This window comes from Charadrius vociferus, unplaced genomic scaffold (genome assembly GCF_000708025.1).
Source record: "Charadrius vociferus isolate BGI_N301 unplaced genomic scaffold, ASM70802v2 scaffold1039, whole genome shotgun sequence".
In the NCBI taxonomy this organism is placed as follows: Eukaryota; Metazoa; Chordata; class Aves; order Charadriiformes; family Charadriidae; genus Charadrius; species Charadrius vociferus.
Window position 1 is genome coordinate 180,342 of NW_009650167.1, and position 10,853 is coordinate 191,194.

The following is a 10,853-nucleotide window of genomic DNA, read 5'->3' on the forward strand; positions in this document are numbered from 1 at the left end:
GTCTTATTGTGGCCTTCCAGTGCCTAAAGGGTCTCCAGGAGAGCTGGGGATGGACTCTACATCAGGGAGGGGAGCGATGGGACGAGGGGGAATGGTTTGACACTGAAAGAGCGGAGATTGAGATGAGATATCAGGAAGAAATTCTTTGCTGTGAGGGCGGTGATCCCCTGGGGCAGGTTGCCCCGAGAAGCTGTGGCTGCCCCATCCCTGGAGGTGTTCAAGGCCAGGTTGGACGGGGCTTGGAGCAACCTGGGCTGGGGGGAGCTGGCCCTGCCCAGGGCAGGGGGGGGAACTGGATGGCCTTTAAAGGTCTCTTCCAACCCAAACCGTTCTGTGATACTACGATAGTTTGGGTTTTGCAATGAGCCCGGCAGCACAGGGGGCTGAGCGAGGACAAACGTGGGGGGTTTCCCTTCGGTAACGTGCAGTTCAGTGGACTAAGTTTAAAAATAAAGTTACTTCTAGGGAAGAGCTTTTACTTGGCTGGCTTTAGTGGGGTACCTGAAGTCTCGTCTTTGCTGCTGTGTTGGGGCTGGAGTAGTTTGTGAACAATGTAATCTTACCTGCGATGGTGCAGAACCAGGCTGTAGGTACTCGTACCTCACCCTCCTCCTGCTGCGCCGCAGGTAGTGTGCGCCGTCCAGGCACTGTGGCGGTACCAGCAGAGCAGAAACACCCCTGTGGCTGTGGTAAGTGGCTCTGACAGGCTGGTAACTATGGCTGCGACACATGTCTGCCCACCATATGTATATCTTCAAAGTAATCGGTTCATCCGGTTTCACGGGACTTTGCCCTGAAGCGGCAGCTCCTGAGCAGAACGGGGCAGGACAGGAGCGTCGGCCTCTGCTGGTGTGACAAAGGCCGCCGGAGCGGGGCAGGCGCGCGGAAACAACCCTGTGAGATTCCCCACAGCCCCCTCTTGAGCAAACAGCGTCGTTTCTGAGAAGGAAAAGATTACAGTACTCCTTTATTCCAGGGAATTTATATTTTTATCTCTGAGTTTAGATGCGTTAGCACGGGGTACCCTGGCAGATAAGCCCTTCTTTTCTGCGAGTCTGGCTGCTTTTTTGAGAGTGATTATCTATTTTTATTGTTGTTAATATAAAAGTGTGTTCCTTCTTAAATAATTGACTTAACTGGTAGTATATTTATTTATAGTATTCATGAGCTTTCAAGAAAGCATATTTAAGATCCACAGATGTAAATCTGTTCTGTGTGCCGGTTGGTCATGCAGTGTCGGCGAGGAGACGCAAGGACCGGGCAGAGCTGGTGAAGGTTTGAGATACTCGGTAGAAAGCAATGACACATTTTGATGACTAAACCGCTGTTTAAAGTCAGATGTCTCCTCCTGCAGTTTCTGTGTTGGTTTTTTCCTTGAATAAGAATACAGGGGATTTTGGTTTTGTGTGGCCCTTTTTTTGGGTCCTTTTTGGCCAAACTTGGCTTCCGTTGCCCTTGTTCATTGTCACGTGTTACCCTGTAAGCTGGTTGCTCTCCTGGCTGATGTCCTCCTGGGTTGATGGCAATTCAGGAGAAAAGCAGAGTGTGGTTTTTCAGTGGGATGTTCATACAGAAGTGCGGAGAATAGGAAATAAGTTAATGTGGAGTAAGGACTTAAAAAAAACCCCCAACCCCACAGCAGTTTCTTTACCTACGGTAGACTCTGTGATATTCAGTGTGGATTTTGCACTTTTAAAAAAAGAGTTACAAGGGGATTTTTATAGAAGTGTACTTAAGAGAGCTTTGTTTACCCCGAGTTGCTGTGGCAAATCTGGTCGTGTGGCCAGGTGCTGGTGTGAGAGAAGGGAGCAGTAAACCAGCTGAAGAACCCAAAACCTCAGGCCGGGCGGCAATACTTGAGAGCGAGCCTCATAGCCTCTGTCTTCTGGAAAAAAAAAAAAAAACCCAAACCAAAACTGTACTAAAAATTCTTATGTGAAATCCTTTCCCATTTGCATCTCACGAGCTTTTTCTCCTCTTGTTTTCTTTAAGTCGTGCCCAGAGTGCTGGTTCCTGCGGAGGCGGGAGACGGTGCTGTGTCCGCACCTCTCCTCGCGCAGCACGAGCAGGTGGATGTGCTGGAGCGCCTCGACTTTGTGTTGAGAAACATTTCCGAGCTAAGGAAGGAGGTGGAGGAGCTGCGGAACAGCCTGCAGCACTTGGCTGCAGAAATCGTTGGCGAAGTCAGGTATCGCCCCCGCCCCTTGCTGTCTTTTTCTACCGTTGCGCGCATTTACTCCGGCGCACGGCAAACCAGCCGTGATTGCCTATCTTAAATTTAAAATCTCAAAGCGGGCAAAGCGTCTCTTCAGTTTCTGCTGGCGTTATGTCTTGACCTCCAGTGAGATTCATGTAAAACAAATTGTGTGTTTAGCCAGGGTTGGGTTTTTCCCCTTCTGGGATATTAAGTACCGACACTCGCTCGTGTTGCAGACCGGGAAGGTTATTTGTTCTGGAAACGTTTGTCTCTTCCTACCGCTGTTTTGTCTCTGCTGCCCGCTGTAGGTAAGGTGTGACACAGAATAAAAGGCGCTACATTCTGCAGGGTGTTTCAGGGCTCCTTTCTCTTCCTCCATGGAGGAAGTCAGAGGAATGCGTGTGATGCGGTTGCTCCTTTGTTTGGGGGTTGCGTGTACGGACTGTATAAAGCCTGCGGTCAGACTTGCTGTGACTGCAGGGTACGATGTTTGGCGTACGGCAGCGGGATGGTTGTATGAGCCAGAGTAAGGCTCCTTGTGAATTCTTTGGAGGTAAAGTGAATTGGACAGAATCCACTCAGGAGCAGAAGGGAAGCGAAGTAGCAGACATCTCACTACCAAATGTTCATTTGTTTCTCTTTTTGCCTTCCTCAAAGGTCCCATCTGGAAGAAACCCAGAAAGTAACGCGCCGGAGGCGGTTCCCGTTTCCTCGAGAAAGAAGCGATTCCACGGGCTCCAGTTCAATTTATTTCACAGCCAGCTCAGGAACGGCCAATACGGACGACGGAGAAAGTGAAGGAGGGTAAGCAGAGCGCCCGCCTAGAAGCAGCTTTTGCGGGCTTTGGTGCCCAATTAGGTCTGAGCAGTTTGTAACATAAAGGCAGGGATTGGGTTTGTTTTTCTCCACAGGCGTCTGTCATCCTGTTTTTATTTGCATTTATTACAGTAAGTCTATACTGCCAGGGCCGGCTTGAGAGAAGTGCTGTGATTCCAACTTTTAGAAAAAGGGGGGAAAGAAAAAAAGATATGTATAGTTTTGGTGGGTTTTTTAGGCAATAATTTGATTAGGGAACCTTGCAGGAAGAAGGGAATTAGAAGTCCAGCCTGGGAATCGAGTGAGAGAGCTTATAAATAAGATTTCCCTACAGTAATATATTTTAGAACGTCTGGAAAACGTGAGAAAGTTAAAAATATATTCCAGTTAACTAAAATGTCTTTGGCTAGGGTATTTCTTGTGGATTTTTCTCAGTGTGTCACTGGTGATCAGTTGTGTTGCTTAAGTTCTTATGGTTTAAAAACAGGTGAAAAGTACCGTGTAATTTAAGAACATCAGTAAAAATTACAATAGAGATACAAGTATTGTCATATTAGATAACGAGTTCTGCTGCATACGTGTATGGCACTGCCGCCTTTCTGAGGAAGCGCTTCTCTCTGTGCCTTACTCGGATGAACGCTCTGGCTTTTGAGGGGAGGGGGGTGTTGTAAAACGCGCGTCGCTGGCTGTGCGCGTGTTCCCGGGGAAGCTGAAATGCAACGTAATCTAAAGCGAGAAGTTAATTGTAGCGGCGAGAGCAGGGCAGGCAGAGTTTGGCGCGGACGTGCGGTTCGGTCGCAGCCGAGCGCCCGCTCCGCTGGCCCACACTGCCCCTTGGCAGCACGGCTGGGGCAGCGGGGACAAAGCAGCCGTTACTGTCGCAGCCCCCTCGACCGAAGGCCACGGGGCTGCCGCAAACCCGCCACGTTGCAGTGTGTTATCTTTAGCAGCTGGAGTTGGCGAAGCAGGAAAGAGCTGACGCGATCTCATTCAGGTTATAGAACGGCTCCATCTGAAGCGGGTGCTCCCGCGAAAGCAAGGCGGGGGAGTAGGCGATTCGCGGCGGTGCAACGGGTACCGGGGCTGCGTAACAAATGGTAAAACTATAGAGTTGGTTCTGAAGACAAGACCTCGCCGTCGGGATAACAGCAGATGCGGTGAGTCATCGGGGCGCCAGTGTATTTTGTAAAGCACGCTGAAAAGGATGGTCGTCTTCAGCAGCTAGCGGCTCTAGCTGTCCTCCGATCTTCGGAGAGCGTTAAGTGGAGAGAGGGGCCGACAGCGGGTCTAAGGTTCAGAGCGGCAGCGTCCCTGGGGGACCGCGGGTGGAGCGGGGGTGTGTTTGGCTGCAGCACCTCATCGCTTTACGGGGAACCTAGTGACGGTTGCAGGAGTTCTTAGGTTTTATTTAAAGTCTGTAGTTAGCTTTAGTGACCAGTGTGGAGAATTAGTGGATAAGCAGCGCTCATCTGATTTAAAATAATTCAAATGGTATGTAATTTCCTCACTCTGGTATTTGTCCTGTACAAATAGGTATAGTATTAGTCTGTTTGGGACCAGCTGCCTTCACTACACAACATTGTCTTTTAGAGACATAAATACTAAATTTTTCTAGTAGAAAATCAGGGTAGGAAATATATATTTTGGATATATTTTGGAAGAGACTATTTAAGCTTTTTAGCAGCCACTGGGAGGAAGAATGAGCCTATTCTCAGCAGATAAATTTCAGCTCTGTATTCATTTCTGGCAACTGTATTCTTTTGATGAAATTCAGAAAGAACAACTCGCGTTTCAGCTTTATTTTGCAAACCACACGGACATCAGCATCTTCTCCCATTTCAGACACAATTTGCAAAAATCATGACGAGCTTTCAGGAGCAGGAGCCCAGAGGACTCGGGCTGCTTAATTTCTCTATATTGCTTTGGCACTGCCTCGGTCTTTTGGGCTGCTTTGCCTCCTCTTTCCATGTGCTTTTTTGTTCCAGGGAGTATGTTTTCATTTTCGTTCAGGATGTGTGCTAGCCAGAGGCCTCGACACACTAAAGCTTTTAAGAGCTTTCCATTGTTGTAAACTCCAGAAGACAGGCTGATAACATCTAAATCCCTTAATCTTTCTGAAAACTCTGAGTTTATGAAGTCATATACGGTTTTACTTATCTTTTTAAACTGGCAGCGTCTTGTATGAGCTGCCTTGGAGAAAACACATTTTTGTGGTGGAGAAAGAGAGACGCGTACAGGAGCCATCCGTCGCCGCCTGCTTTTACAGACCCTATTGTGTTTCAGGAGCCTTCAGTGTGGAAAGTGTTTTTCAGTTGAAGGACTGAAATCTTTGCAGCTGCCAGTAAAATGTTGTACTCAGACAGTATCGCAGCTGCGTAGCCCACGACTGTGCTGCGTAGCAGGCTGGGACGGGAAATGAGAGAATTTGAGGAGTTTGTGGAGAAGTACTGGAAACGAGGTAGTCTAGAGAACTAATAATACCGTTAATCTTAAGAAAATAACAAGAAATGAAGCGTTTAATCTGAAACGGAGCCAGCCAGTGTCACCTACCACTGCGCTGCCCCATCATCCATTAATTTAGTGCTGCCTACGTACTCTCCAGCATGTCGTCTCGTAGCGCTCGCTTTCCTGCCTTTGCAGCGATAAGGCTGACTCTTACTTTATTTCTTGTCTTAAAACATTTCAGTAGAAAGTGGTGTGCGTTTAATTTACGGCTGCGGGTGGGAGGCTGGGGTGGGTGAGGGGCTTTGCGTACCCTCTGCCAGGGAGGGAAGTGCTCGAGCACTATTAATGGTTCTCGGAAAACCGAAGCTTTGCTAGCCAAATGTGTCTTGTTATCTATGTGTGGCCAAATGACTGCAACTGCTCTCTCAGATGCGGGCTTTGGTCACGTATCTTTGTCTGCAGCCAAGGGCAGCTTCACCCACGGAGCGCGAGGCTCTCCTCGCAGAGGAGTTCAGCCAGGACGAACGGGAGCGCAGCGGCGCTTACCGAGTGCCCCCAGACTGCAACGACTTGCAGTCCTAGCAGAACTTGTCAAGTTGGCTGCGGCACAGTTTAATTGGGCAACAGTTGCAAACATCCCCTAGAATTAAGTGTGTTTGGGATTTGAAGTAGCTTGCTTCAGGAAGAGAACTTTCTATTCCGATAAACCGACAAAATCCAAATTCTTGCTCACTGACTCGCGCTTATTCTTCAGTTAAGAGCTTGCAGATGAATGAGAGGGGGACAAATAGAGTCGTCTTTAAAAGGACATTAGTTGTGCAAGTAGTCACTCCGCTGCAGTGGTATCAGTCAACAGATAATGCTGGTTTAAGTTGCCAGTTTAGGCGCCTGTGTGTTACTCAGGGGAGCTTAATTTGAGCTGGTTTTGGAAATTTTGATCCGAGCTTTTTCCTGGTTCATTTGACTAATGCAGCAGCTAGGCATTGCCTGGGGTTTTGTACCTGTGGTGTCTCTCTGTGCCTCATCTGCCGTCCCCTCGCAGGGCTTCTCCCGTGAAAGAGTTTGGAGTCCTCCTACTGCTTTGCACCTTTCCCCACGTCAGCGTGAAGAACCTGTTTCGTACTTAGCGCTCAGACAAGATGATGGAGGTACTAGATATTGCCAAAACAGCTATTGTGTCTGAAATCTCCTGGAACAGGCTAAAAACCTCAGGTTCTGTTTCCCACGTGGATGAGCCTGTTGATTTTTTTGTTGAAATTCTCTTTTATAATCCATGCGTTGAACAGAATTGTCCCGGCTCTGTTCTTAGGTGTTTAGTTCTCTTACACTGAAGTTGGAAGGCCTGAGAGGAGCTGTCACGGTGCACAAGTGAGACGTAGACGCTTGTGACTGAGCTGTACTTACCGTCTGGGGGCCCTTCTGCCTTCAGCTTTCGGAGGTTGTGTACATTACATGAGAAATAATGATTGGTGTGTTATTTGAGACACTTGGATTGTAGCATGTTCTCAGGACAAGCTAAGATACTCCTCTTCCTCTCTCGGGAGTTGTTTTTTCTGTACCGTATATGTAAAGCTGTGACAGGCTGCACAGCATCTCCTCCAACTGATTTTACATTGTGGTTTGGTTTTGATTTTTTTTTTTTCTCAAAGGTACACCACAGCCAACGCTGAGTCTGATTACGACCGGGAGTCCGAGCGAGAGAGCGAAGAAGGGGAAGACGAAGTGAGCTGTGAGACAGTGAGAACCGTGCGACGGGATTCTCTGGATCTCGTCAACGAGGATGAAACGCATTTACTCTTCGATTCCTCGCTGGAGGAAGGGCTGGGTCAGCTACTGCAGCAGGCTGACCGCTTGCACAACGGGGATGAGCAGGAGAGGAGAGAGGGATTCCAGCTGCTGCTGAACAATAAACTGGCGGTAAAGGTTGCCTTTTCGTATTTTCCAGCAGCGATTTGTGTTTTCAGCTAAATAGCTGGGAAGGAGGAAATTGCATCTCTTAGCAGGGTCCAGGTCCCGCACCGCAGCCGGGCCGGCTTCCAGCGGCCCCTTCCTCGGGAGCAGCCTGGGGGCGGGCTGAAGGCCAAAATTGTTGGGGCTGCGGCAGCAGCCAGTTCCCAGTCGCTCTCTGTCTTGGAACTCTGTGCCTTGTCCTGTCATCGCTTTCCCCGAGTGAACACACTGTGCACATGTGAAATAACGGTACTGTGTGTGTGCGGTAAATTCAGCGAAGGTTTTGAGACCGTTTACCTCGTTGCGTACGCAATGGCTCCGTCTAGATTCGGGAAACTTGGTCTGTCCCAGGACCGCCCGGTGCGCACGTGCGGCGGCTCACGACATAACTAAGTCGCATATCCAAACAGAAGGGTTAGGCAACGCTTAATGAGCTAACAAGATGAAAAGCCTGGATGGTGCGGGTGGTTTGCCACCTGAAGGAACACGTGTGTGATCCCCTGGAGGCGATGCCAATTGCTCCCCTGAGTGGGTGAGCGTTGGCGCTGCCACTGGTGCGTGGGGACGTGCCCCGCTGCCTCCGGTAGCGCCTGCCGACCTGCTGCAGAGCCAGCAGAGAGACCCTCCTGGTTACCAGCCTCTTAAAGAGCAAAACCTTTTTGGCTCCTATATTTCCACGAGGAATAGAAGGAAAGAAATAGTGGATAACTTGATCCATTCTAATTTCGAGTAGATTGGGGTTTTTTTCCTTCCAACCAGGAAGAAATGATGGGTCTGTGGGCTTCTGAAATTCTCTTGCCTGCCTCTTCCTGGTGATTCTCCCACTTTCTTTTATTTACAGTACTGTCACAAAAGAAACAGACTGTTATTTGGTTGTGTTTTAATTTTTTCCTTTTTTTTTTTTTTTCTTAAATAAGTTTGGGTTTTTCAGAATACACCCGCTTCAAATTTAGCGGTACCCCTACAGCACGGCCCCGGGTTTGAGAAGGCGGCAGGAGGCGAACCGGTGTGAATGCGGACTGAAGCATGAAAAAAATAAAATTCAATTTGTCAATTTTAGTGAAGTGGTGAGGTTTAGGGTGACTTTTTCCCCGGTGTTTTGGGGTTAGCGGAGACTGCTGAAGAACTGGCCCCCGTATGGCCTCTGAAGCGGAAAGGTTCCGTGTTAGAAGGTGGCAACGATTAGACCTGTACCAGTAGCGTAGTGTTACAAGCTTAATTCCAAATGTGGCCGTCCGGTTTGCTCTTTTGTGGTTCTGCTTCAGTTCTTGTAGAGTTGGGGCCTTCTAAGGTTTCAAAAAAATGTCTGTGTGCCTTCTAGAGTATGCCCCCGCTTGATTTTTCTTTCTCCTGCTCTTTGCCAATGGCAGAATGGATCTTGACGTGCGACATTCCTGTTTTTCCTGCAGTACGCAGACCAGAGAGACTTCCTTTGGCGCCTGGCCCGGGCACACAGCGATATGTGCGAAATCACAGAAGACGCAGATGAGAAGAGATCGTACGCATCTGATGGTAGGGAGTTGTGGGTTCAAGGCGAGGGAAGGGGGGTGGTCAGAGCTGGCGTTACACGTCGGGGTTAGAAACCCCGCTTTTTTCTCCCCCTTCTTCAGCTTTTTGAGCCTGTTGGTTCTTGGAGGAGAGAGGGGGCAGCGGGGCAAGTCCTAGATCTGAGGCTGTGAAATGAATCGGAACAAACCCGTTGAAAACTCTCATTACCTTTTCTTAGCGCAGCAGGGAAGATGTTCTCGTTAGAGATGACACTGCGTCCAAATGAGGCGAAGCGCCGTGTTGTGACTCTGCTTAAAATCTGCACGATCTCTCTGAGCGGGCTGGGATGCTCCGTATCGCTGCAAGAGTATGAAGTTATTTACGGAACACTTTCAAGCCACCTGTATTATAAAACTAATCAATATGTAACTTCTTATGCCACACTGCTATTGTACTCCAACAGCCTTAAAGAAGGACGTAAAGAGACAAAGTGGCTGAATTTCTTATCTCTGGCCTCCTATTGCAGGGAAAGAAGAGATGGAAATTGCCTTACAGAAATGGGACCAAAGTGCTGAGTGCCATCAGTGGTACGTAACGTCTTACTTCTCGCTTTTAAGACGCGTAAGGAAAGGACTTGGAGATTGCTGTGAGCGGAGCTGCATTTAAAGACAAAAACCCCAAACAAACAAAGCTGTTTTGCTCCGACTGGGAGGATACAGCGCTGATGTTATTTTCGGTAAAAAGCCCTGGCTTGACAGATGGTAGGTTTGGTGGTGATGATAGCAATAAACTTTGCTTGCGCCAATTTCATGATGAATTCCTCTCTGAGAGGAGATGGCCACAAGAGTTCTTGAGCAAAAGCTCCCCGAGGGAGTAACCAACTCTGGATTCAAAGAGCAGATTGTGTCAAGGCTGGTGTGAGTCTGCACCTAACAAGTGGATGAACTTTGGTGGTAGTGAAGAGTGGACTTCCCGACGAGGCTTGGGGAAGCGAGCTGTTGACAGAATGAGGTTGAGCTGAATAAGTAGTTGAGATGAGGAAGTAACGAGCTCCGCTTGGTGTTCAGCGGGGGAAATTTAGCAGACTGCAAGTTCTGGGGGCTACTCGCAGCTAAAGTGCGTGTGTCTTGGAAAGGTGAAGTGAAGTTCGTTTAGAAGCTTTCCTGGGAATTGTGCGGTTTCCCTTTGGGAAGGTGGAAGACGGCGAGTTGCTGAGCGGCTTTGGGCGGGTGCTGCCGGCGCCTTGGCGCAGAAAGGAGCCCAGCTCCCTCGGCGTCGCCTTGCGTTGTGCGGACGCTGGGAAAGGGCGTATCGGAGCGCCCTGCTCTGCGCTGGCTGCCGATGGGCTGCCAGAGAGTGTGTTCTGCACAGATAACTTGCAGAAAGCGAGTTCCTGAGTTTGCGAGCTCGATACGGTGAGGCCCTCGTTATTTTCTTCCCCCAAGCGCTGTGTTTCCTTTGGCCCCCTCTCAGCCCCCTGCAGAGCGTGTGTATCACGGCCAGCCGCGCAGCTGCGGGGGCAACCTCTGCGGAGTTACGTATTGAATATGAAGGAGGTTTTCCCTTTGTGTTCCTCCAACATTCTGGGGTTAACGGCTGGTTTTTACTCTGGTATTGACGTTTCGATAATGCCGTGCTGCGCAGAGATGCTTGCTTTGTGTCAAGAGGTGATGTATTTGCCTCAGTCGGCCAGGCTGTGAGCGTGGGCTTTGTGCTGTTCCTATATTCATCTTAATTCTGGAGTAAGGAGAAACAGCATTCTTACCAGACAGCCTTTTATAGTCTTCTGGAGAGTGTCTTCTGGCCTGGCACTGCTGCCTTCCGCTCACGGATGCTGCGTGTCGCTCTGCAGAGCGCTCGGGCTTTGACGTGACTTGAGGCAGCAGCATATGGCTCTTTTTTTTTTTTTTTTTTTTTTTTAAAGAGATATTTTTTTTTTTTCTTGGTAAAAGATGAA

At 49.0% G+C, this 10,853-nt stretch overlaps 1 protein-coding gene across 1 annotated transcript in view; it reads left to right on the plus strand.

Annotated features, from left to right (window-relative positions):
* Positions 1 to 568: 568 nt before the first annotated feature.
* The window catches only part of RMDN3 (regulator of microtubule dynamics 3), a 30,878-nt gene continuing 20,593 nt past the window's right edge, over positions 569 to 10,853 (plus strand). Inside the window, exons 1-6 of the mRNA XM_009892441.1 lie at positions 569 to 689; positions 1,993 to 2,188; positions 2,855 to 3,001; positions 7,108 to 7,375; positions 8,818 to 8,920; positions 9,423 to 9,483. Coding sequence (XP_009890743.1) covers positions 569 to 689; positions 1,993 to 2,188; positions 2,855 to 3,001; positions 7,108 to 7,375; positions 8,818 to 8,920; positions 9,423 to 9,483 — 896 coding nt within the window. The remainder of the gene's footprint in view (positions 690 to 1,992; positions 2,189 to 2,854; positions 3,002 to 7,107; positions 7,376 to 8,817; positions 8,921 to 9,422; positions 9,484 to 10,853) is intronic.